This window comes from Plectropomus leopardus, chromosome 21, assembly GCF_026936395.1.
Source record: "Plectropomus leopardus strain MGB_pleo_1.0 chromosome 21, ASM2693639v1, whole genome shotgun sequence".
Lineage (NCBI taxonomy): Eukaryota > Metazoa > Chordata > Actinopteri > Perciformes > Serranidae > Plectropomus > Plectropomus leopardus.
This window is the reverse complement of record NC_142196.1, coordinates 14,894,337-14,921,869: the sequence shown is the minus strand read 5'-3', so window position 1 is coordinate 14,921,869 and position 27,533 is coordinate 14,894,337. Positions and strand designations below refer to the sequence as shown.

General features: G+C 39.4%; 3 protein-coding genes across 5 annotated transcripts in view; 1 reads left to right on the top strand and 2 right to left on the bottom strand.

The window, feature by feature from the left end:
• Window positions 1-2,030, bottom strand: part of ncoa2 (nuclear receptor coactivator 2) — a 71,124-nt gene extending 69,094 nt beyond the window's left edge. Inside the window, exon 1 of one of the 3 annotated variants that reach the window (XM_042510085.2) lies at window positions 1,724-2,030. The gene's annotated coding sequence lies outside the window, so the exon portion shown is untranslated. The remainder of the gene's footprint in view (window positions 1-1,723) is intronic. The other 2 variants (XM_042510084.2, XM_042510086.2) reach the window with 2 other exon arrangements.
• A 1,746-nt stretch (window positions 2,031-3,776) lies between these two features.
• tram1 (translocation associated membrane protein 1) lies at window positions 3,777-12,679 on the bottom strand. Its single transcript, XM_042510401.2, has 11 exons — window positions 12,416-12,679; window positions 10,105-10,168; window positions 8,991-9,109; window positions 8,788-8,904; window positions 8,631-8,689; window positions 7,842-7,926; window positions 7,582-7,652; window positions 7,294-7,398; window positions 7,050-7,193; window positions 5,441-5,592; window positions 3,777-5,287 (listed from the first exon to the last, which is right to left on the bottom strand). Exons 1-11 carry the CDS (start codon window positions 12,536-12,538, stop codon window positions 5,217-5,219), a joined length of 1,110 nt encoding a protein of 369 aa, XP_042366335.1. The 5' UTR covers window positions 12,539-12,679; the 3' UTR covers window positions 3,777-5,216.
• Window positions 12,680-12,695: 16 nt separating this feature from the next.
• xkr9 (XK related 9) overlaps window positions 12,696-27,533 on the top strand; it is a 36,446-nt gene continuing 21,608 nt past the window's right edge. The window contains exons 1-5 of the mRNA XM_042510674.2: window positions 12,696-14,039; window positions 14,720-15,127; window positions 15,395-15,612; window positions 15,689-18,382; window positions 19,472-19,706. Coding sequence (XP_042366608.2) covers window positions 14,826-15,127; window positions 15,395-15,612; window positions 15,689-16,317 — 1,149 coding nt within the window. The 5' untranslated portion in view covers window positions 12,696-14,039; window positions 14,720-14,825 and the 3' untranslated portion in view covers window positions 16,318-18,382; window positions 19,472-19,706. The remainder of the gene's footprint in view (window positions 14,040-14,719; window positions 15,128-15,394; window positions 15,613-15,688; window positions 18,383-19,471; window positions 19,707-27,533) is intronic.

The window sequence follows — 27,533 nt, the reverse complement described above, 5'->3', positions numbered from 1 at the left end:
GGGCGGTCGCAGGCGGCAATCGTATGCTCTGTGTCCTCATCTAACACACGCAAAACTAAAAGCAAGTCAGTTGTGGAGGAAAGTTTACTTGTTGACTTGTCCTGTCTTCTAAGGACACAAAGTTTCAGTCAACATCTACAAAAAGACACACTATGCCTTGGAGATAAAATGCTGCTCCGGCTGACAGGAGGAGTATGTTTTAAGTGTTAACAGACACCACATGTACACACAGGTAAGAGGGAGAAATGTATTAATTTAAACTCATCGATTTACTTGCTTTTTTTCTCTTTCTGTTGATGAAAAATATGAACCACATACCACTGTTTTTTTCTTTTAAATTCCTTGAGAGTTTTTGCGCATGACTACGGGCAGATCTGACTGAAATCCATCACATCACATCTTATCTTCACAGAAGACCTGAAGTTGCAGCCAAACCGCATCAAGACAACAAGTCATGTTAAATCTTATATCAGTGATGTGACACGCGTGCTGTGCACCATCAGGTGGGCAGAGTGATGCAACAGAAACTGCTCAACTGGTTCCACGAGATGCGATCCTCCAGCATTACTGAGAGGAGCGTTGACAATCACTGAAATGGCACAAGCTGTCTGCCTGTATAGTCCTGAATCAGTCAAGCAGGAGTAGCCCTTAAAAGGAGAGCACTGCACTCTCAACACGGGCACAACAAAGCAAGACACAAGTCAAAGCAGCACCCCCCCCAAATTACATGGGTGCCTTATACTTACAGAGAGCATCGTCTGTATCCATTTAACAGTCCTGCCTCTAATACAGAATGAAACCTGCCTCAGTGCTAAGTAGTTGTTCAGCCACTTGATTGTGTTAAACATAATAATACGCTTGGTGACGTTTTTGGAAAGCAATGCCACAACAAACTGCAAGCACCGTTTTCCTCTGTCAAGGTTGAGCGTGGAGTCACAGTCTTGGTTAACTGCTGTGGACAACTTTATGAATACTTTAGTCAAATGTTTTGAAGCTACTGGTTTACACATTACAGCTTGGCTGTTAACTAGCTTGGTAGTAGAGCACCTCGACAATGCATAGCCGAACACAAGAGAAACATTAGTTCAGCAAAAAAAATGAGAATGGTCCCTGCACCCCTGAACAAATGCAGAAATTTCGTCAACTTACCTAACGAAGCAAGTAGCAGCAAGACATGCTAAACACCACAACAAACATGGTTAACAGCCCGCTCAAACACATGGTGGTGAAAACTGTCCTGACTCACTCGTATATTCTGACAACGACGTCCAACCAGTCAGACTAGCCTGCAGCTAAACAGTTAGCATGCTAACTACGCTCCTGCTGTACTGGCGAACTTCGTCCGGTGTTGTGTGCACGGTCACCCGCTCACTCAGCACAAAAAACAATGACATATGAAAGTATTGTGCACGCCACATTTCACTTTACATTAAACGTACACGTGGCCATATCACCAGTGGGTAAAAAAATGCTGACAAACATTGCAATAACTCGCTTGCAAGCTCGCTGTCGGAGCCGTCTAATTGAGTTTGCTGCAGAAAACAGTATTGACACAGGCAGCGGGCTTAGCCAAGAAGCTAACGCTTGCTAATAAGCTAACGCCGAAGCGATAGCCTGTGCCAGACAGACACACAACCGAGATTGAAGACCTCTCGCATGGATTTCACAACGAAAACAACACGTCCCGTCTCAAGAACAAACACCAACACGTGTGGCTACTTACGATTTAATACTTTAGGCTGTGTCCTCGTTGTTAAATTCCGTTTATCAGACGCCGCTCTGACCTTCGCGGTAGTGAAACAACATTTCTGCTGGCTAACTGTGCCGCCATGTTACTCCTGCTGTGCAAACCAATGCTGAGTGTTTATCTGGCTGGTAGCTGCTATCCTCCCCCACACCAAACCACATCACGGGGCTCCAGCAGGATCAACTCAGTTACCGCCGGGGCTTCGCGAGCAACCCCACGGCGATTTACCTGTTAGGATTACGCAGTGGTTGATATTTGAACGAGCTGCATTAATTTACTGACATTTAATCTGAGCATTACTTAAAAACACCATCGTGTCACGACTGTCAGGAGCTAATGTTTAGATATATGCTGTTTCAGAAGGTGGGAAAACTATGACCCTTATCCCAACTCAGGTTTTCCACTATATATGGAGGATGTATTTACTTATTTTACTTAAGCTAAACTACTAATAGCAGCCTGTAAAAATAGTCAGTGAGAAGTAAAAGTCGTGCATTAAAAATTTTACTTTAGTAAAAGTAAGTATAATCAGGAACATGTAGCTACTTAAAGTGTTCAAAGTAAGAGTGCCCAATTCAGAAAAAAATATAAATAATAATTAAAAAAAACACCCAAACAAAAATTATAAAAACGAAATAGAAAAACCACACCAAAAACTCAAAATTATAAAAAGAAGAAACTAACCCCAAATTCAAATGTTGTTTTTAAAAGCCCCCGCAAAACTGAAAATAAGAAGCCCCCAAACCACAAAACTTATATATATATTTATATATATATAAACTATATATATATTTAAAATAATAAAAAAAGAAGAAGAAAATAATCAAGTGCAGTACAAGTATCAAGTGAAGTACAAGTACCTCAAATTTCTACTTATTATAGGCTATAGAGTATTGCTTACCAACACATAGTCTACATTTAAAGTAATAAAGATTTATGTCAGCCTATGAAATTATATGTGGTAGGTAGTTGAAGTGTCCCATAAACACATCTCTAAAAGTTTTACATTTAACCTTTTCATTTTAAGAGACCGTTTGATAGTGATGAGAAAAAATGTGCAATCGCTGGATTATTTTGAACTCGGTTTAATTTTGTTTTCTATTTAAAAAAACATTTTAAGCTTTATAAATATTACAAATAAGCGTGTCCTACTTATTTAGCTACCTTGATTTCCTGTGTGGTCAACTATCCCTGGATCAAACCCGCAGGACAGGCGTTTTCTTTCAGTTAAAATCTGTGCAACACCGCCACCAGCTGGTCGACAGGTGAAACAACAACAGGGTGGTTTGTGTATGTTTTCATGACTAAGAGGAGGAGAGGACACACACTCCATGTAGACACATTCAGCCCATGCATATGTTATTTGTGCAGGTTTTTCTCGCAGGCTCTCCTGTTTGTCTATTTATCTAAGGGTAGGACTTGTTCAGGACAGTGCTACACAGTATAAACAAATATTTGTGTGCGTATTTTATGTGAGGAAGGCTTTCAAACACCATTCACACCTTCAGGTTGGGTTATAAAATGTACAAAGTAACTGAAAAGTTAACCAAATAAATAAAAAAAAATGACAATAGAAGTAATTTAAACATTTTATTACATTTTTTTAAATTACATTTTAATTTATTTAAATGATGTGATTTTGGAGATTTCTAAGGAAAACATGTCTTTCAAACCCACTTGCGAGTTTTTGAGTTCTGATGGTATTTAAAAGAAATGCAAAATATAAGAATTTAAAGTTAAATGTCTCTCCCTTAAGAAAAAAAAAACAAAAAAAACACACCTCTGTCCCCAGTGTTTAAAATCATTTGAAGTGCCTCCCCAGTTTCGCACCATCCCCTCCCCTCTCATAAATAATGATCAGTGCCCCAATGTTTCCTCCATTTTCTCCCTGTTAAAGTTTTCTCTTTTTTTCCTTATCTAATTAAGGGTCTAATGATGGAGGTGTTGTATGCTACACAGATTGAAAAACCCTTGAAGCAAATCTGTGATATTTGGTCATACAAATAAAAAAAAATAAGTCTGAGGCCTCTTTCTTTTTCAATAAAACATTTTATTCCTTTTTAAGATAAACCCTCAGGACAAGTTGAGAAAACCACATACACTGCTGATATACTGCCGGAGGCAACCGTGACTCACTACTGTGTACCTAAAATTAGTTAATGGGTTTATTCTTTAGAATAAGCCAGTGTTACCTAGGTGATTGATTCTTACAATACGGCTGACTGCACTCCATAGCTCTCTAGGTTCATTTTATGGCATGTAAGAGAAAGGCATATATCAACAGTCAGTCAGGCTCATTTGGCACAGTCTGTCATGGGTAAGGGGGGAAACAGCCAAACAAAATATGGTTTTCTCATCCTCAGCCCGTGCTTTAACAACAAATCATTCCTGTGGACATTTTAAAGGAAATCTGTTATATGCAAGGCCGAACAAATACAGTGAAACCATTCTACTTAAACATCAAATGAAGAGGAACCGTACAAGACAATGATTAAATCAAACTTGCTTAAGGAATGTTTTATCTGATTTTTCTGTCCATCATCATAACACTCAAAATTAATACGAGGCGTGTTCAATGACAGTGTTAGGCAGAACCGCAACAGAGTATGCATCATTTCATTGCAATGTTCGGTTGTGATTACAAAGCTGCTCTGAACCCCGATTATTAAATGCTACATCAGGTTTCTACGTCTTTGCTGGCAGTTTTGCACAATACTGAAGTGTGAATCTACTTTACAGTATTACAGGGTGACGCTCCTGTTTTCCTCTTTCCTATTTCATCCACGTATGGATATAAAAACGGAATACTTCGCTTTCCATCTTTAAGTGTCTGTGAAAACGAACAATGTCTTGCTGTGTGAGTTTAAACAGTCTGTGGTGTGAACCCAGAGATTCTAACATGACAGTGTGCAACCGTCAATGATGGAAAAATAAGGGAAGGAAATTCATAAACTCCATACAATGTTTACAGAAATCCCTCAGAGGGACAGGAGTCGGTCGCAAAGAAGAGGAGCCTGGCTAGCACTTATAAATACAAGAGAAAAATCAATCACAAGCTGGAATATACACTATTTGGGGAAAAAAGCATGAAATGACCTGACTTGGGAGAAACATTTAACACTAAAGTCATCGTTCCTGAAATTGTTAAAATTACACACCCTGTACAAAACAATCTGTATCAATAGGCACTTCTTAAATAAGGTCTCTTTTTTTAATAGTTTATTTTCGGAATTTGCTTTCTTTTCTTTTGAGATGGCACAGCAGAGCAGTGATTCTTAAATCAAGGCGTGCTGGACGACTGGCGGCAAGCAAAAGCTAAATGCATTCTGGCCCTTGAAGTCCAGCTGGGAGGTCGGTCCTGTGTGGGAGCTGAAAATGCATATCGTGGTCGAGGAGCTGGAGGAACTGTTGGTTTGGATACGGCCGCGGAGGCACGGGGGAAGATGGTTCTTTGAGAGGGGGAATGTGTTTATGATGACTTCTCTTTTCTTGATCTTGGTGAATCAGCACCGTGGGAGTTCACTCCATTTACTCCATTGGCTTAAAACAAAACATGCATTCAATTAGTTTCATTTGAAAAATTCATTGTGTAATGATGTGATTTGATTTTTATAGCTTGGGTGATGTTTAGTGCTTGGCAAAAAGAACACATTCATAATCATGTAAATGCACTCCACAATTTATGCTCGTCACCTTTGTCTTTCTTTGATTTGCTCTTGGAAGGAACTTGTTTCTTTTTCAAGGTCTGAGCTTGAGCATGCTCTCTCCACCGGCGCAGCTGGAAGTTGATAAATTTCCACATCATAAAGGCCTGAGTGAGGCAGATGGCAGCCAGGACAGTTATCCTAATAGAGAATGGAAAAAGTTAATAAATCAAAATATGATGAAAGCCGCAGCGCATGTGTGTCATACAGGGATCCTGCTAAAAATTAAATACACATTTAAACCTCCCTCCACACTCAGATACTCAGTAATATCCAAAGCAGCCCATTATATTAACATAATGTCTAGATATATCTTACAATCCCATAATATGTTTCAATAACTCCGCTAAACAGACACGGGGCTGTGTGCATAATCAAAGCAATATTGATGTATTGTGGTTGCATTTCATTATAATTTATTGAAGCTGCTGTGGGTGAACAACTCTCTTCCTCTTCTACAATGGAGCCCTTCCTGTATGATTGTTGGACCTCGGCGCCACACACCGAGTCTACAAATAAGCTCTTTTTCCCTTATCGTAAGTGGCCACATGATGCTGACAGATCTGCCCGATGGGAATTAGAGCACATCAATAAAGTGAACAAAAAGTGTGCAGCACAATTAGTAACTCTAATAATGCTAAACATATATTTCAGAGTGGATTTTTTTGAGATTTGATAAATGTAAAAGGGTAACTGGTATTTTTCAACCTGAACTCTATTTCCCTGCATTTTTGTGTCTAAATGACCGATGGGAACAGTGTAACCACTCCGGGCAATTATGCACCGTCAGTGTGCATCCACTAAAAGGGCTTGTTTTTGCCATTCACAGGTTCAGATTATTATTCAAAGTGTCTGATAACATAAGGAAATTCCTACAGAAACAGACCTTTTTGTAAAAGACTAAGATCCTTTCTGTTTGACTAGTAACAGCCCCAAAATCACTATCAGCAAATCCACCAGACTCCAATTAAATAAACAGTCATTTTGGCTTGTATATTGTTCGCATATTTTCACATCTAACTGGGTGAATTAAGGGTTTATTTCAACCAAACCAGAGCTGGAGATTTTTGGAACAGTGAACCAATGCGATTGTTATGAGTTGTATTTTGTTTGTGTCGACTTTAAATGAATGGTGTTTTCAGATGATAAAATTAAAGTCTTTTTAAATGGAGTCTGGGGGGTTTGTGATGGAGATTTTGGGGCTGTTAATGGTTAAATAAAAGCGATCTGACTCTTAAACAAAAGTTTCTGTCTCTGTAAGGATCGATTCCATAATGTCAGTCGCTTATATTAATAATCTGGGCCCATCAGTAGCAAAAACAAGCACTTTTAGTCAACTTTAATTGACAGTGTGCAATTGCTCATTAATGTTACATTGCAATATGTTTTGCGCTCTTGCTCAATACTGGACCAATTTCGAAAAATGTCATCTCCATTAGACACTTAGACACAAAAACATGAAAAAATAGGGTCCAGTTTTAAAAATAGTTAAGTAACCCTTTTAATTGCAAAAAGGCTATTGGTTGCAGATTTTCAGACCAGAATAAACCCAGTTAGTAGGATAAAGCAGCGCCGTTTCCCTTCTCAGACACACTTACCGAACAAAAATAACATTAAAGTTTCCTGCAGCCAAATCAAAGCCTTGATTCTCAGCTGTGGCGAGGCCAAAGCCCACGGTGAGGACGGACAAGGACAGGGTGAGCAGCCGTCCAAGGACAAACAAGACGGCCCATATGGTGAAACTGGAAGAGGAGAGGATGACTTCTCAGCATCAGTAACTCTTAACTGGTAAAACATTTCACACGATGATTGGCAGACACCATTCTGAACGGGAGAACTCACCCAGTTTGTCTGTTCTCGTTGCTGAAGTAGATCAGGCGGGAAACGTGGAACAGGAGCTCAATAAAGTAGTGCAGCACGAGCAAGACCAGACCCAGACGGTTCAGACTGAGAGACACAAGGACACACGATTTCCCTTCATTACAACCGACAGGAACAACACGGAGAAGGGCAACCACTAGACACCACTAACTTTCTCCTGAAGGGCAGTGTGTAAACGCAGGAGAAATGCAAAATGTGTTCCTCACAATCACACATAATTTTAGGGCTTTTGAAAGTGCCGGTTCTTACTTCAGAATGTAGGCGCCTGCAATGTGGACCAGGTACAGGGAGATGTACACAAGCTGGCGTGGAATATCTTCCTAAACAGTAAACACAAAGAATGGGAGGCCAAAAAATGGTCAAAATATTTACTCGGCACATGGAATCAAGCAAGGAGGGTGAAACAATGCAACATAACCAAGGAAGTCAAACAGGAAGTAGCCTTAGGGTCCAAACAGACGGTACAGTACGTCTCACACACACACACACACACACACACACACACTTACTTTCTTTGTCTTTTGGAAATAGAGTTCTGGGAGAGCGTGTAACCAGTAGCCCAGCTGACAAATGAAGTAGAATTTCATCTGGAATCTGAAGAAAAAACAGGAGTTCAAACATGCTTCACACACATTTTGGACAACATTTCAAAACTTTTCCATGACTTTTCAGCGACCCCTTCTATAGTAGTAATAATAATAATAATAATGATAATGATAATGATAATGATAATGATAATAATAATAATAATAATAATAATAATAATAATAATAAAGCATTCTTGACACACTTGCCCGGCGTTTTTTAAAATGATCTGAATCAAGCTCTACTGACACATAATTTCATGTACCTGGCATACATCAAGGAAGAGACACAAGACAAGAATATGAATAAACATACATGGTGTCCAAAACGTCTCACATTGATGGATATTAGAGGTACGTTTCGTCAACAGCTACAGAAAATAAATTTGCGGCTATGTTACATAATGCAGAGGGTTCTCCATGGAACATTACTGTAACACTTTCATAACACACTACAAATCCAATGACTTTTCCAAAACTTTCAATTATATATGTATATATTTTTACTAATTCCATTACTTTTCCAGGCCTGGAAAAACAAGATTGGGAGATTCAATGACTTTTCCAGGTTTTCCATGACCGTGGGAACCCTGTTTAAAGTTTTTGAGTTTAGAGCTACAGTTAAAGCTCTTATAAAATAAGAAATAAACAAAATATTGACAGCCTTTCTTGTCCATTTAAGGAAGTGAGAAAGACACATCATCACAAACTTACGGCATCAGTGTGTGGGGATAACCCTCCCAGAGGCTGACAGGATTGGACAGGAGGTTTTCCTAAGGACAAAGAAGCATTTAAATGACAATAAATTGACAGTTTGGGGGCGTAAAACACATGTAAACAAGAACACCGTTATTTCATCCACTGTGCGTACAGAAAGCAGGATGCTCGTGCCCCAGCCGAAAGAAAACAAGTAGAAAGCGCTGAGCTGGCCCGACTCGTTGAACTTGCTGTGTTTCGTTTTGGAGAAGTGCTTCTTCCTGTTGATTTTCTGCGAAGACAAACAAACAATTAATAAAAATGGAGAACTGTGCGTAAAGATTAAAGCCTGTGCGTCTGAGTTTGTGTCTCACTTACATCCAGAACGTACTCCTGGATGATGGCGTGCATGATGATGGCAACCAGCATGTAGAAGAAGGTGGTGGCCAGGTCCTTGATGCCATGATGGAAGTGGTTCACAGCGGTCTCTTCTGGGCCTTCGGATGAATAAAAAGAGGTCAGACAGAGTCAACACAATAAGCAGGATGAAAAAAACAATAGATGCACCCCTTAATATGAACTGCTGAGCCATTTTAATCAAATTCAGTCCACTGATTCACACGTTTGATAAGTTCAACTCCTGAGGTGAGGTGTTCAGATTAACGAGTCTATATTGTGCAGCATTTCACGAAAGTCACAGACTGTCTGAGCACATTCATTTTCACACAGACCCTCCTCTGACGTCCTAAAGTTACATATTATCCATACAGCCTCCGACTGGCTCTCTGTGAATAATGTGATGGATGATACAGGAACATTTCCCAGCAAACAGTTTGAGAAAGCCTGTGCCATACTCCTTTTCTCATGCTTTATTCAACCACATAATGAAATCAGTCCTATCATTTGTGAAAGTCAGCACACACAGAGAGAAAATACAGTGGCATTATTGAATTTGTTTCACTACAGAGAGATTTAGGTGCTGCGTGTTATTTGTATAATTAGATACACGCTGTAAATAAGTTACAGAGTTGGGTACGTGGTCAAGTTTCCCAGATAAGAACTGAATCACCAGCTGGCAGCCTGCAAACCTGTGACAGAGTATGAACAAGCTCCGAGGTTGTTCATTCCTTTTAGCAGTATCTGAAGTTGGCAGAGAAATTGTTAACCTTGAAACGACTTGAATTGAGAGGCCTATATTACACCTTAGCCCAAATTCACCCGGCGCAACCTTGCCACAAGAGAACTTTATAAATCAGGCGGACTAAATTTAGCTCCAAAGGGAAAAAAAGGAGCTCTCAAATGGGTTTGTGTAAAGCCACGCAAGTACCGCTCTAGAATCCAAATGAGAGGCTTCCAGCAGGACAACTCGGAGAAAATACTGCATTGTATGTTGAAGCAAAAACTTGCAGTATTCATTTTGACACATCACCTGAAAACATCTGTTCTCACTACATATATGTTGATTTAATTCTTGATTCAATCATTAACTTACCGTTTGTTGATATGGTGACATTGTATTGGACAGTTATGAATAACACTGCAAACTTTGAGGTTACCTGCAGACATAAAAATATATATATATTAGTAATGCAAGCCTGCAGAAATACATTTTACCACAAAATCAAACAGGGTTACTTGTGTTTATACACAGAGCTTTGAGCACTGCATTTATACGTCAAGGATTCCCAGAAAGAAACATCATGCAGTGACTAGAACTGTGACTAACATGTGAATACTGAAGTTAAGGTGGCACAGGGGTTTTAAAGTCATTGAATGTTTTAGTTTAGCAATATATGATAGCAAGAATCAGATCAGACAAAACTGTGAGGCCATATGGGAATTATGCAATATCACTGTAACATCAGAAAAAGGGTGATGAAGCAGCGTTACTAACTCCTTCTGTGGAGGTGGAAGGATTTAGGGCTGCGACTGATGATTTTTTTTCCATTGTTGATTACTTTTTTGATTAATCCATTACTTGGTTAGTATATGAAATGTCAGAAAATGGTAAAAAGAAAGAAAGAAAGTAGAATATATTAGGGATGCACGATAATATCAGTCATCTGTATCGGCAGATATTGTCTTTAAAATGAAATGTCAGAATCAACCTACATGCTGATTTCTGCCGATTTGACAAACCGATGTAATATATATTTTTACTGACAAAGTGAATATGTACAAAACATCAACCCTAAATTTAAGTGTATTTATTTTGCGCAATGAATCGAAATTACATACATGAGAAAAGCATTGTATTTTACATCTCCATCTGTTGGTGGGCCATCACAATAAGAGTATGCATAATATGATGTTAATTCCACTACAGAAGAGACTTGATGATCACAAAAATTAGGTGGGAAAAAGTGAATAGAATCGGTATATATATCTGTATCAGTTATCAGCCAAATTGGTTGTAATATTTTGGGATGTCAAACATTGGTTAAAAAAAATCCCTAGAATTTATTCCCATAGCTATAAGTAACTTTTACTTAAAAAACAAACTTTAGAGTGATTTATCAATTATCAGATTAGTTAGCAATAGTTAATATTTTTAATAAATTAATTAATAGTTAGATCGATAAAGATAGAGAAAATAGATAGATATATAGATTAGTTAGATAATAGATTAATAACTATGATTAATCATTGCAGCTCTAGTAGAAATAGAATAAATAGAATAATTAAATTGAATATGTATTAAAACATATCAGTATTATTAAACTATATAGGGTTGATATGATTGATATTTGATGGGCATTTAACAATGATCCAAGTAAGTGTAGTTTTTGGAGGGATAGCGAATAGCACCAAGATAGCTCAAATAATGTTAAAATGGGAAGCTGCTTATTCCCCCTTCAGAACAAAAGAAGTACGTGGCCACCAAATTTAAATTAAAAAACGCACAAGAAGCATTCACTGTTTAAATAAATGTCACAAATACCCCTAATTCTGAAATTATTCATGCTGCCTTCACAATACAATAAACACGTTGCGACAGCTGTTCTCACAGGAATTTTACTTTGTAAAACACAAACAGGAAGTAGTTGAAATAATCGCTACATTGGCGCTAATGGCGCTGTTTTTTCACATAGGAAGAAACGTGCGTGAAATGGAGCATAAATGTGTGAAAGTGGACCAGCGTGCAGCACAAACGCGATCGCGCTGTGTGAACAGCATCATGTTTTCAGCCCGCAGTATTGAGACATTTAAAACGCAGTTTGGCTCCAAGGACAACTTTCAGTTTGCGGGTTTGTGTGATGACAGCCCTCCGAGCCGCTGTATGATTGCCACGTAACACATCTACGTACAAACTAAGCAAGTCGAGAGCGTTGCACAATATTGTCACAACCGATGTCTATACAATGATGCAAACGTGCAGGACAGCCTGCTGAGATATTTCTGGAAATAATGTTGCACATGAGAAACTTTGTTTTTTTTTGTGTGTGATCGCACCGCGGGCCTGTAAGACGAGTGCTTTGAAATATCGATTTCAATATGGGAAGCAGCCAGATGGACTTTAGTGTCCGCGTTAATAAAGACAAAAACGCATTCAAGACTGATTAAAAAAAACATAAAACAAGGCTTCCCTGATGAATCAGTAATTTTGTGGAATAAATGCAAAAAGCGAGGCCACCGTGCACTGAAAACTTTCGATCACGGGAGGAAGTAGTGTGAAGAATAGATCAGCCATGTCACTTTCCAAGAGAACAGATGGGAGTCTTGGGCATCTTGTCTCCGCGTCGCCCGTCTGGAGAGCATCTCCACACGACCCACAATTCATTCAACATGTGGACGGGACTTACCTCAAACATGAGCCCGAGAAGAAACACCATAGCAACACAGGAAACAATATCTGCATGGTTCTGGATGACAAACTCATGGCTCAGCACCGGCGGGTTCTTGTTGGTCTTTTTTCGGATCCCCATGTCGACACGATTAACTTTGCTCTACGCAGCGCAGATGCAGTCGGTTACTACCAGATCTTGATGTTATCCTTCTGTATGAGGACGCTGAAAGCTGCCTGCTGCTTCCTACAAGCGAAGGGCCAGGCAGCGATTGAATGGCGTGTCACTCTTCTGCTAGTGGGAGGGTCCACGGAGAGAGAGCCCCAGCGCCTGACCAACGACGCGCTTTTACGCACAGGAGAGAAACAGCTGGAGCTCTCTATCGCCGCCTAAAGGCTCGGAGTATATGTGTTGATTACATTACAAGCCTTTAGATGTATTTTCCCTCACTAAGATCTGGCATGAGATAGACCTATCATTTTCTAGAGTTACTGTTCCAAGTTAATTTAATAATGTCATGAAAAGAGTGTCCATATTTGACATAAATTACAGAAGGTTAAACTCCTCGAAACCTGGACTGACATCAGTTTTTCTTGCACTGTGTTCAGATACCTGCACAAGTATTTAAACCTCTGAACCCTGATTATGAGTCAGTGAGCAACTTGGCAAGAAGTGTTCTGCATATTGTAGGAAATTAGTAAATTGGAAAAAAAAAAAAATCTTTCCTAAAAAAACTATACTTATAATTTTCATAGTTTTACATTTTAAATTATCTTAATTTTTTTTGTTGTTTTTTTCCCTACTTTTTTCTTCTTTATTTTTTCTTGCTAATGTTCTCATAATTTTCTCATACTTTCTACTTTATCTTGGGTTTTTTTGATTGGTTTCTTTTTATGTTGCTCACTGGGTTCGTCCTATGTTTTATAAAGAAATCAAGCAAATTTGCTTAGGTCTCAAAGGGTTAAACAATGTTGCTTTACCAATAGCTCTGATGTTTTGGGAATACCAAAGTTGTTTCTTGTCAAGAGTTAGGTAAGAAAACCCATACCACCCAAATATGAACAGGAGATACATTGATCTTCTAATTTACTATTGGCAGGAAAGTAAATAAACATATTTTCCAAAATGTTGATCTATTACTTAATTGGAGCATTTCAAGTCTACATTTCTGGGGTTTTTGGAAGGTAATGGAGTACAATACAGTGTTCCTGATCTCTGATGAATGTATTTCCAAGCTTACTGTAAGTGCTTAGATTACAGGAAAACCACTGTGTGAGGTGATACGTCATCATTTCTGTCCACAGCAGTCAAAAGACACACCTGTCTTCGTTTCACACGCTAGAATGAAGCAATACGTGTCTTTAGGATTCCTAGGTATTTCAGCATTGGCTGGCTGGTGTTTAAGGCATCCAAGAAATATATTTTGTCTAACAGGGAACTTAAAGTGTGAACTGCTGACACCCACACAGACACAAGATCTATTATGTCATTTCATTTTCCCAGCATGACTATATCCGTTCAGCGGGTTGTAACTGAGGTGGAGCTTGTCACGAGTTCAAAGAAAAGGAAAGAGAAGTGCAGCATGCAGAAGTGTTTGCCTTAGTGACTGTGCACAGCTGTCTACCATGGGAAATATATTGCGGTAAGTGCAGATGATGATGATATGAACTAGTAATTGTGTAGTTTAAGACAGGATATGCTCAAATAGGGATTTCTATTATGAGCTCAGAATAATTTATAAAGATTCTTTCTGAAAATTTAAGAAATTAACACAATTTATGGCTTTATTTTATTGACGTGAGGGGGATATGATCATATTATGGGACAAAATTGTTGCTATCTTGATGTTTTTTCCCCTTATACTAGCCTTCTGTCAATTATCTATCTCAAATGACATCTCATAAAACAGTTTAAAATGGTGTTATTGTTATGAAATAGATGATGTAGTTAGTCTGTCATTCTATGAACAGATCTGAATGAAATTCAGTGAGAGGTTTAAGAAAAACACCACAGTAAATCTTATATAAGAGTCCTGAATGAGCATCATTTATCATTTCACTATCGCTGCCGATAACGTCATTGATTACTTCTCTATTACGTTTGTAAGCATGTCAATTATGAGGAGTGTTTATGACAGGGATCAAAGTGCAGGAGACTGTGACACAGCAGCTGACTGCAGTCACGATGCTCTTTAAAACTTGTCATAAGAAAAGATTTGTGGTAAATCTGTACACCATTTCAACGTAACGTTTGTACATGTGAAGAACTCTCTGTCCCTCTCATGATACTCATGAGTTTTATCACATTGTTACGCCTTCACAGACTAACCAAAAGTGGAACCTGAGCTGCTGACGCCCACCATGAAATTGTCACACAGCAGCTTATCTTCAGAGCCTTCATCACAGAGCGAAACCTTTGGTTGATCAAAATGCTTCAACCGGAAAATCAGTACACTAAGCTGCGATGGCTTTTAACAGTTCTTGGACTGTTATTGTATGTGGTGGACATTTGGACAGATGTTGGACTGGCACTGAGATATTTTCAGGGGAAACAATTTATGTGGACTGGCCTGACTCTTGTGTTTGTTCTGGCTGGGCTGCTGGTGACGCAGATCTTCAGCTATGCCTGGTACAGGGACGACATGAATGACGAGGGAAAACCAACCATATCAGGCATGTCAAAGGGTGGACTTGCTGTCCTGCACCTGTTTGGCATGGGCGTCTTCACCAGGTAAGACTGTGTTGAGCCCTGTACGATATTACATCTGCAGACGAGCTGCACATGTTGTTTGTAATAAGGAGTGCCTGCAGTGACTGTTCGGTATGCTAAACATGTACAATGGCATGTTATTATGGAATAAAACTGGAATAACTACTTTTAAGCTGCAGTGGATTTGCATCATCGTCTGTGCAGCAGCAAAAGATAACATGCTGACAAATGTTCTACATGGTGGCAACATGTCTGACTTTGTTTTCATTGTGTTTGGCCTGTTGCTAGGTATTATCACCTGCTGAAAAAAGGCTTTAAAGTTGTATGGATCCCAACAAATTCCTATGCAATGGAGGAGAAGATAGATGTGCACCACAATCTGTTTTGCCTGGCTACGGATCTGAGCATGCTCAAACTGTTTGAGGCTTTCCTGGAGAGTGTTCCCCAGCTCCTTCTGCAGCTATACATAGTGCTAGGCCTAAATGAGAGCTGCTCTGTGCTGCAGTGTAAGTAGAGGCATAAAGTGACATATTTATGAGTTTTATTGTATCGGTATTTATTGCATATGTCCATTTCTTTCAGATTTATCCATGGCGTTCTCCTTCTTTAACATTGCCTGGGCCCTGGTGGACTATCGCCGCTGCCTGCGTAGATCCCTCCCCCATGTAAAGGAGATGCCCTCTGGCCTCCCCACAGCAGTCTACCTCCTCTACAAACTCTGCACCATCACCAGCCACATCCTCAGCTACACTCTCCTGCTCATATTGAGCCCCTACAGCATAATAGGCCTCACCGTCCTCTGGCTGCTGGGGACAATCTGGACACATGTGCTTAAAACAGACTTCTGCTCATCAAGAAAGTTTGAGTTTCTGTACCGAGCAGTTGTTGGAGTCATCCTCACATTCACCTTTTTCAACGTGAAAGGAAAGGACATCAGATTAGCCATGATTATCTACTACTTTTTCTATGTTGTCATAAACATTGTGGCTCCTTCACTGCTGGCTTTAATAAAACCAGAGTTGCAGACAGCTGCGTATTTGCTGCCAGTCAGTGGTTTGATCTTTGGAGGTTCAGTGCTGGGGCTGGTGTGTCTCGTGCTGTACTACCACCAGCTGCATCCCAAAGAGAAGTGGCAGGAGCCAGACGAGGTGGATGGCCTGGGGAAGGAAACACACACCAAAATGAGAATAAGGAACTTTTTGCAACCTTGATGATCTATTTACAAGCTGAGATAAGGCTGTGATCCTAAAACTACTGAACAATTTGACAAAAAAAAGCAACATAGAGTCTTTACAGAGAGATGTCACCTTGATATTGTGCTCACTTTTTATTATATACTAATGCTGCTATCAGATATTTACCATATTCTGAAGAAACATTGCTTTTTCATTACTGACACATAAGAGAGCAATGAAATGCAACATAGCTGAGTGTATAAATGACATTTTATTTATTCTTGTTTTAATAAACTTGTTGCTAAATAACATATTTATTCTTGTCATAGTGGACCTTTTGCATGTTATATATCACTGCAACTGAGTCTGTCCCATTTGATTATATTAAGTAATTTTAATAAAATCTAAAATATATTTTAGGATCAAAACAATTCGGTTTTTCTAATTTCTGTAAGAGGTGAGACCAAGTCCTTTTTTTGCAAGTCACAAGTAGAACGCAAGTCTTTGAAATCAAGTCCCAAGATCTGAACTTTGTTTTTCGAGTCCTAAACAAGTCATCAGTTGTTCTTCACCAAATATAATGCCACTTTTACAACAGAGAAATAATGTATTAAATTTACAAAATTATGCTTTTTTAAAAAAATTTGCATGTATTTGTTAAAAACATGTTTTTGGGAAGTTGTTGCGTCTCCGTCTGTTGGCATAATTTTTTCCAACTCGTGCTCAGTAACATAATATGAACTGATTTGTGGGAAACCTATTAAATAGCATACTTTTAAACCTGTGAGCATGGCAGAAGGTATCAAGTATTTTCAAAAGTTCAAGAGAAGTCACAAGTTGAGTTTCAAGTCCTTCGATGTTGTCAAGTAGAGTCCAAAGTCATCAAATTAGAGACTAGAGTCTGACTATAATAACAATAATTGTTATCTTGTATCTTTGCAACTTCTTTTCTCAGTTCCCCCCCGACACCTTTTTGTTATCAGAGTGTACAGTTAAATATACCTATAAACCAATAATATTTTCTAACATAACTCAGCAGGGTATGTATGGACAGATATTTTCTTTAAGCCTGTAACACACATTTTCAAACACACGGTGGTGGTATTGTCTTAGACCAAGACTTCTCTAATCACTTCAATGTCCTCTCCCTTAGTATTTCGATGCCAAGTTACATATAACTCCATGATACCTCAGTGTTTTAAAACTAATCATTAAAAATCTAATACACAATTGTATGGTCTATGTGATACATTCATTATTTAGTCTTTTTTTTAAATGAGATGTATGTTGATTGCTTTTGACTCCAACCTAATTCTTTCTTCCACCTATAACCCCACTCACCCACCCCAAAGACAATGTCTTTATTTTAATTATGATGAAAAATGACAACTTAATTAATCCATACAAATTAATTAGAGTGCAGGATGAAGGACAATTTAACAAGACCTGAACACGATTCAAGCTCCTGCTCAATGACAATCCAGCAGAACAGATGCTCGCCAGCTGAGGCTTCAAAATATTGTTTCTACTTTTCAAAGAGGAAGTCTCACCACCGGCATCATCTCACTGACCTCAAATTAAACTATAAATCCCGGCTACTACTCTGATCTTTCTCATCCAAATCCTCAGAAACTCAAAGGTGGCAAATAAACATTTCTCCCTCCTCTGAAATGATGGACACAGGAGTCATGGATGAGCTAACTAGAAATAACAAACCAGTGCTAATTTTGTTTTGACTACCAGCAAAATATTGTGAGTCAAGCCGGAGAGCTGAGGACGCCGTTTCTCCCTGGCCAGAGCAGGGGAGGGGGGATTGATGGGGGTGGCCGTGCACGACTGGCCCAGTGTGAGCTCACCTGGGAGGAACGCTGACAAACCGCAGGGTCCAGAGAGCACCATGCTCGTTGGCTCTAAAATAAACCCAGCCCCCCTCCTCCTTCCTCTCTTCCTTTAATTCAGCCAAACTCTGAGCTTTTTGACTTGTTTACTCCGAGGGGCCACTTTAACTCTCATCTGTCAGTTGTACTCTGTCAGACGCACTCCATAAAACGACAAATTTAAGTGAAGGACTTGTGTTGGAGAGGAAATGAATCACTGCCAGGTAGTTACCACACAGAATTCAGTTTTACTGTAGAGCTGCAATGGACAGACTTGAACTCTTTGACTCTTATCTGTTAAAGTCTATTTGTGCATTTAGAGCAGGCAAAGCTGTTTGTTCTACATAAACAGCTACAGAGTAAATACAGCGCTGATTTAGAGTCGGTGGTGGACGGGAAAGTACATTTACTTAAGTGCTGTACTTGAGTAGTTTTTCAGCATTTGCACTTTACTGCTTGGAAACGTATTACTTTGACTCCACTGCATTTGAAAGACTTGTACTTTTGACTCCACTAAATTTCTATGAATGCTCTCGTTACATTTGCTGTGAAGTTAACAGATGATATTTTTTTCTTTTCTAAAATGCAAAAGAACATAAACTGCGATCATGCAGTTCTGCGTGTGGTATGTATTTTAAAGTGGTGTTCCTGTATCTTTTCCCCGGGCATGAATTGGGCAGCTTTGGGTAAAGACGGGGAGAGAGGAGAGGTCAAGCTGTTTCACATTTCTGGCAATGTTGAGTAGCATTTGACAAAGTGGCCTGCATATTTTAGTTCAGATTAAAGCTGATAGTTGTTCAGATTCTTCTTATTGTTAATGTTTGTTTCAATTTCAACTTGTAATCCTCTTCAGATTAAATAAAACAAAATGATGAGAAAAAAAGAAGTTGAATTAAGATAGCCTACATTTTATGACTTGTTTACTTTGCTTAACTTGCTTCTACAAGCAAATCAGTGCATTCAATAGTTACTATAGAGTCTTTAGGTTCTGTAAATGTATTGGGACAACATACAACAATATGCTGAGATAAAATAAGGGAAAAGTAGGTTGGATACTTAAGTTTTTGTTTACAGTAAGTACTCCAGTACTTTTACTCAAGTAGTAATTTGACTTACCAACTTTCACTTATATTGGAGTAATATTTGACTTAAGTTATAGAGTTGTGTACTTTGTCCACCACTGTTTAGTAGATGGATAGAGTCCCAACATGATGCTGATAGCTTACCTTTGGAACCAGGGGGAGGATATAGCACCTGTAGGCAGGACACATCATTAGGGAGAAAATAAAATGACTTCATCCTTTGCATTTCAGATGATGGATGCTCCCCTCTCTCTCCTCCACTGTATATTTCCTTGAGTTCAGAGGACTAATGCGATGTAAACCTGCCAAAGGGACTTTTATTGGGAGAAGATGCATGTGTCCTGGGCTGCAATCCTAAGCAGTCTCTCCCTCTCTGTCTTCCTTTTGAGCTACACAGACTTTTGGCTGTGACTCACCACTGATAGCGCTGCCAGGGACCAGTCACAAGCCATTGGGATGAAACGTGGTGAGTAAAGCATTACCTCCCTCTCTCTAGGAGAAAACAAGCAGAGAGAACTCTGGCGTTGACAACCTCTCTGTAATTTCCACTTCTGGCACTGAGAGCTTAATACCCAGTAATCTCTCACTCTGATCTCACTGTAATGCACCTCCAGAAGAGCTGGAGAGCATGGTGAGAATCTGAGAAACTAATAGCAAATCAAAGATGATGATACCTGACAGTGCGAGATGAATCTCCAGAGCACTGCAGGCCTTCATTTTGCTCAACCAAGGACAGAAAACATACACACACACAAGAGGACGAATGTGCAAACACAAACATGTGTAAACTCACATTGCCCTCACTGTCAGCGGCTTGCTTTTGTCTGATTGAATGGTGCTCAGCGTCTACATAAACAGCCTTGACCACTGACCTCTCTGTAACCATCGCTAGCTTTTCACCAAATCTTATCTTTTTGTTTTCCATCACCACATCCTGTAACAGCCGGTCAGGAGGGGGGCATTCCTGGCAAACGCCATCCCCACAATTTGTACAGACACAATAAACCCGGAGAGGCAGGCTGTTTTTCATTAGGGCTTCAAAGCCCATATAAACCATGATTAATGAAGTCCTGAGATGTTGTATGTCTTTAATTATTATGACTTGACTGCTGCACCAGTGCCGCAGATGCATTAGCAATGTTGGCGATCTGTACACGTCTGCCTGGCTCGCTCTGACATGGCAGCTTCGTCTCGTTCTTGGAGAATTCCCCAAATGTGGAGGTGGAGGGCGGGAGGAGAGGGGAGTGATAGAAGCCCCCCCTTTTTTTGCAATGGCACAGAAGTTTCTTTAATCACTGTACATGCACTCTTACAAATGAGTTTGGGCAGTGACAGATTGGAGAGCAGGCTGAGGATAATTACATGCAGTGGGCTGGTGTGTGATCAGAGCATGGCATTGCGTTACCCAGGGGGCTCTGTAAATAAAGTCCTCATGCAATGAATGAGGATATTGTAAAAGTGCATTATGCTGGGTACAATAGCCCCAGCATTGTTACAATATGGATCGAGAGTTGGTGTAGTATGACAAGAGCTGCAACAGGGAAGTCAATCTAGGCTTAAGCAGAAAATATTGTGGATGAGGTCAGTTGTTACCATAAATCTGACATAAGGCCCCAATTACCCACAGTAACTAGTCTTAGAGTGAATTAGCTTCATGGGATACCGCTTTATTCTCTGGGACTTTAAAGGGACCCTACCATGGAAATGTATGCTCTTGCTTTAAATGTATCATGTCCAAAATTAATATATTATGAGGGCATCTTTAACATTTGAGTACATTTAGAGCCTCACCCACAAAATAAAGCTGTATAATATTGAAGTGTGAGACTGTTTTACCAATTTAATAGGTACATTTTAGGAAACATCATCAAGGTTACTGTTCTTTATTCGACTTTTCCAGGACTGGAAAATATGATGTGGAAATGCCATGACTTTTCAAGGTTTTCCATGGCAGTGGTAGCCCTGTTTGTGCCTTTTCTGCATACATTTATGGTGGAAATGTTATACATTTTGTCAAAATAAATGCTACTTTTATGCCTTTATTGGTGGGGACAATTGCAATTATTTTAAATACTAAGGGGCATGTGTCCCCTGAGTTGGCCCCTGTGATGTATACATATGTGTAAAAATAATTTTATTGGCCAAATTAATTCACAGTTAGCCAAACCAATGCAAGATAAATGCAAAGTTTCAACATATCACGAGTCCTTGTGACACTCAGATGAGAGTCGTCTCAGAAGGACTCTCCACTTTGCGTCTTGTCCAGACAGTGGGACACAGAGACAAAGAGCAAAGGAAGCTCATTTGTATAATCCTCATTTAGTGCAGCCGGTTAATGTTTCACAGCCATGGACTGAGCACTAACATAATAGTGCTACCCATCCCAGCCCTCACACACAGTCTCTCTCACACAGACACACACACAGATAGAAAACAGAAGCCATGTTTGTGTTGGGCACGCTCCCACAGCACACAGGATGATGGATTATAGAGTGTTCCTGTTTATTTATGCTGCGCTGGGTAGAGGAATATGGGCAAAGACCTCATGCATACAGCCTATGTATGGCAAGCACAATCAGCCGTAAAATAAGATTGCATATTATGAATGAGAAATGGGTTCACACATACATACACATGAAACGCACTGGGCTGCACACACAAACACACACCCGTCTTTTTGCAGGGGAAGCTTGTCTTGATTAACCTGGCCGGGGGAACCCGACATGTTTTCCCTCTTACGTCATGGCCCGGTCCCTGAGTGGCTCAGTGGAAGCCATCAATTCTAGTTTGTCTGCAGTTTGTCTGTTTGAATTTTTTGTTAATCTGTATTTTGCACTGATGGCCTGTTGGCCTTGTGCGGGAAGTGCTGAGTGAAGACTGTTGTGGTATTTCTTACTCAGACACTATACATCACGCTGTCTTTTTCTTTCACAAAAAAACAAATTTCTCAGTTTGACCACCTTCATCTGCCCGCTGACTTAAAGAATGAAAGTTTTTTTAAAGAAAATGTTTTACTTCGCCACAGATTTTATGCCGAACAAGAGCTGGAGAAGAAGGGGATTATCAGTATGATCCATGAAAACAGTGAGGAGGTGCACAAAGCATCTGTGACTGTGTGACTATGAGGGACAAATGTTTTTCTCTCATACGGCTACTCTGTGAGCTGCGTACACCACAGCTTATCACCCCCTTGACAATTTTCTGTTTCTCCCAGTATCAGAAGGCGCATAGATCTTGAGTGGAGGAAAAGATGCTATGCCTGATTATAACAAGAGGTCAGGTCTTTGATGCTGGTACGGTGAAATTTGTTATATGTTAAGCCAGTGCTAATGTGATTATGGACATTGATCCATTAAATCTACTGTAAAAATGCAGCCTGCACCAGTTTTGAACTTGATACTGGGCAGAAATATGAGAGGTACTGTGAAACATTAAAGACGCTTTGATGTAATATTTAACCCATCTGCAGCGAACGGGGGGAAACGTCCATAAAACGCATTTTGGGCCAGAGTAAGAGGGACAGGCCGGTGTGAGAAATGGGATGTGTGATTTTCTCTCTGGTCTCTTGCGGTGCCGTTGCAGTGTGGGCATGAAAAGGGGCAACTGCCTGTCACGATTACCCCAGAGGACGTTTTATCAGGGCAATAAAATCAGGCTCTGTGTGGCTAGAGTACACTGTGGAAGTCCCCCGCCCACCAGGATCAGCCCGAGTCTCAGACTGTCACCTTCACTCCTCTACTGCCATGGGAAATAAGTGTTAAGTTTACCCCAAGTTTGCCCTTAATGCAGAGAGCAGTGAAGCTTAGAAGAAAGTTTTGGCTGATTAGCAGACTGCCTGACAAATAGAGGATTATAATGTCTTGATTTTTAAAAAAATCTCTACCTTAAAAAATACAACCAAGTTTCATCAGATCTGCTCTTTTTGCTTGTTTCTTTATTTAAGAAAATAATAATTGTCTTAATCATAGCAATTAAATGAAGGCAATCTCCGTAGGTCTCTAATAGATGTCTATCTGTCCATTGTCTGTTAATGTATGAATAAATCTGGATACAGAGTTGTAGGCTGGGCCTGCTCATTTCTATAAAAGTGACAGTGTGGTGCATGAGATGGAAAAAGCACAATTGCTGCAGTATGAACCCCTTATATTCTGTATCGTGGGACCCATAGAGCAAACGCACCAGAGACTTAAGGCACTCAAGCGGCTAACTTCCAGATTAGCTGTCTAAACTGAATAGATATAATATGAATTCATCTTCTCTTCTGGACTTTTGAAAGGCTATTGAACCGAATAAATCAAATCATAATAGCAAAACAATTCATTTCGCATCTCTTTCACAATGCACGTCTATGGTAAAAAAAATTGTGCGGATCCCATGGCATCTTGTGATGGACCCGGGTGTTGTAATTCCACATTTAGCCACTATGTAAAATTAAATTCGGCTCCCAGACCTGGTGCTGTCCCTGGGGGCTTGGCTTAAACGTGATGTCTTACATTAGCTGTTCAGTTGGCTGCCTTTCTGTGGCATAGATTACCAAACCAGAGTGTAGTTACTGCAGACATGGGCAGCAACTCAAAGCCAGAATGCAGTAGCTAACTGCATAACCAGAGTGCACTGCGGTCTGACTCTTCTTTTTCTTGGCTCTGTTTTGCAGTAATAGTAACTTCAAATTTCAAAAGCTGTTTTCACAGAAATTCTAAATTTGTATGGCGTAATATTTTATATAGTAAAACACATATAAAAAGTCTTATTTTTGACCAAATCTGTACTGTGTTTTGCCACTGCTTGTTGCCTAGACATGATTTCGATCATCACTTCATACCTTTAAAATACTGAGGATGCAGAGTGTAACTGAGGACTTGAACCATCTCTTTACCAGACCATGAGGAAATGACTTAATTTAATTGTGGGTTTGCAATAATTCCTAAGAGGCTATCCTACTTTTTTTTTTCTTTTTCAAAATGTGTCTTTCTCATCTTTGTAATTGTAATTTGTTCAGGACATTGGATCTGATCACATATACTGTCTGAGACCACCACCAATGCACTGTATGAGGTAGTCTTTAGTTTTATCTGATTTCATGAAGCCTGCCATGAACACTTAATGCCGTGTAAGTGATATAATGTTGCACTAACAATGCCATATTGTCTTTGATTGAAGATTTAATGATTGATTGAGTTTAAGCAGGACTCAGATGATTAACTAAGTCCTGCCACCATGGAAAATCTTGCCAATGAAGGTCAAACTGGCAATATATATTAATTGTCCTCCATCCAAGAAGACAGAAATACAGAACTGGGCTCAGAAGAATGCCAATGTCTGTCCATGTTGATTTGGGTTTCAAAAAGCTGTCAGTATGGCGTCTCGTTGGGATGTCCACAGTGCACGGCCTTTCACTCCGGCCCATAATGCAACAAAGGTGTGGTGACTGAGTAATCTCCTTAAACAGGCTCCCTGGCAAAGCCACGGGTTCACTCCTGGGCCCCAGAGTCTCAACCAGAGGAAACTGCACCCCCCTCAGATCCCAACTCAGATAAAGCACTGATGACATCACCGTCTCCCCTAATTTTTTTCTTTCTTTTTTTTAAAATCCCAGTGGTCCTCCCTTATTAGCATGTGCAGTGTAGCGGGCAGCGGGAATAATAATGTGTTCTCCCTCTCACACCGCCTGAGCTATTCGGGTTGAAACCACAAAGCTCCAGGCAGCGGCCAAGCTAAACAATAGTCAAGGGGAAGATGGTCAAAGCATCACAATTAGAGGCAGTTTATTTTGTATGCTGCCCATGCCAGAGGGATCACACACACTATAATTTGCGCCAAACATGTTTGAGAGTTTATGTTGCTGGAGAAATCTGTGGAAACTTTATGAAGGATTCAGATTGAAGAGTGCGGTCAGAGGTGATGCTGGGTGAAAGTTGACCAGCAGAGGGGAAATGACACAAGCACTGTTTTAAAGGGAACATCTACTCGAGCTGGATGAAATTCAAGCTCGAAGTGCCTAAAAGGGCAATAGGGAACTCAAACAAACTCTCCCCTGCTACCTAGTATCAACAAATTATTCAGCGATAGGAGCTCTAACTTTGACTTATGATTATTATTGATCATTTTATGAACCGTGTGAAGCTAAAGTGGAGTTTATGCCACCCGTGGGCACTGTCCAGGCCGGGCTCAACCGTATATACCCAGAGAGGGCTAGGAGTTCAGGCAGGCACATGTGGGATTTCCCCCCACAAACACACACAAGCACACTCAAGAGTTTCACCACTATTATAAAGCTCTGTTGAGGATTTTTTGGCTAGTGTACAGCGTGATGATTATCAGTGGCGTCATTAGGCTTGGGTGTGCGAGGCTTTATGCCAAATGTTTTATAAATAGCCCCACACTAAATATATAGGCTACTTTATTTTTAAAAAATAAGAACAATAAATAAATAGATAATAAGAATAGGCCTAATAGAAAAGGTACTTAATTAGATTTCACCACTGTTAACATAAATACAAACATATAACTATTTTTTAAACTCTAGTCTATTTTTAATAGCATTTGAAAATTGTTCAGCAGTTAGTACTAATTACTAACCACTTATTTTTCTCATCACAATTCATAAATAATTTGAAAGGTAAAAACAGTTTTTAAATGACCCCAGTGTCCTCAGTTTCTAGAAACACCCCTGATGCTTTTGTTGGTCTGAATGGACTTCAGGTTCATTATGGTGCTGGTATATTAAGATGTGTGTGTTTTTTTAATTTTATTGCTATCATATCAGAAACAAAATGCAAATGTAAGAATAATCACACTCTTCACTTGCTGTACACACTTCTTGAAGATTAATAAGAGTAGATATGACATTTCTATTATGGTAATTTCCTTAAGATCCCCTTGTGCACACAAATGATGCATTTCAATATCTTCATCACTGATATTGTTCTGATATTGATCAAATGCCCAAATGAAGTACTATATGAATCCTTTTATACAGTGAGATGCTGCTATTTAAGCATGTCACTGCCTGATATACAGCCAGTAGATGGCGGTATATATACATGGAAGTACCATCCATCGTTGAGGTTTCAGGCCCCGGCCTTCCGCGGCTCTCAGTCTCGGGCTGCCCGTGTGTGAGCGCGAAGCCAGCGGTCAGAGAGACACCTGATCCGGCCTCATTACCTTCATCACCACTCCGCAGTAATTAGCCCTGCGGCCACCGCTCAGACAACTACTGTCCTCTGCCTAATGAAGTTTTTAGTGAAGACCTTTTAGTGTAAGAACTGCTTTAAGACAATAAGCCTGAAACGCGTCTTACTTTGACTGACAAATGTTTGACGTGCACAATAAACCTCACTTTTTTATTTTTGATTTTTATTATTTAGCAACAATATCCAGAAATACAGAGATGGATTAATCATCGAAATGCTTCAGCAGAAAACGGAAATGAATTTACTGGCTAATCTAAAAAAAATGGGAAAAGAAAATCAAATTAAACACTAAAAGAGAAAAAAATAGAATTGACTTTTTTCCCCCCTTGCAGTAATGTTACAATACGGATCGCTTTTTCAAAGCTTTTAAATATAATAAATTGTTATTGGCATTGTTAATGCGTGTTGTTATAGCTTATAATCACGATGCTTTAATATAAAGTAAAATTTCAAAAAAGTTTTAAGGTAAAACGCCAAAAAAAGTTAAGTAAAATGATGATTTAATAGTAATTCTGAAAGTTTGTAAATTACACAAGCAGCTATTTTATTTTCTATTTTATTTGAACTTAAGTAGTTTGTCAATTAAATTAATTTAATTCTTCTTTTTACTCACCTTGTCATCTGAGTCATTAAGTTAATTTTTGCGATATTTTAATTAAATATCATCTCAGGTTAATTAACTTCTAAAGTTAGATGGCATGGACAAGCGTAGATATGAATAGTAGATATGAATTTCTAAAAAAGAATACTATTGTTGTCGTTGTAATTATTATTATTTAAACAACACATTGTGGACATGTCGAAGAATCACGACATTTTAATTTAATATATATAATATCTAAAGTTAGGTGTTTTATGCAGCATATTCAGGATGCTTAATTGCACGAGTTTAGATTTCATTTTCTAGGAAATTGTGATCATTATTTTTGTTATTGTTATTATTATTATTTCAACAATACATTGTCGACATGTCGAAGAGGCTGAATAATTTACCACATTATTATCTATCGATTGAGTGTACAGAAAAGAAGTGATCCGCGCGCAGCTCTCCGGTGTGCAGCAATATGGGCTACAGTAAATGTCTCACTCACAGCAGCGAG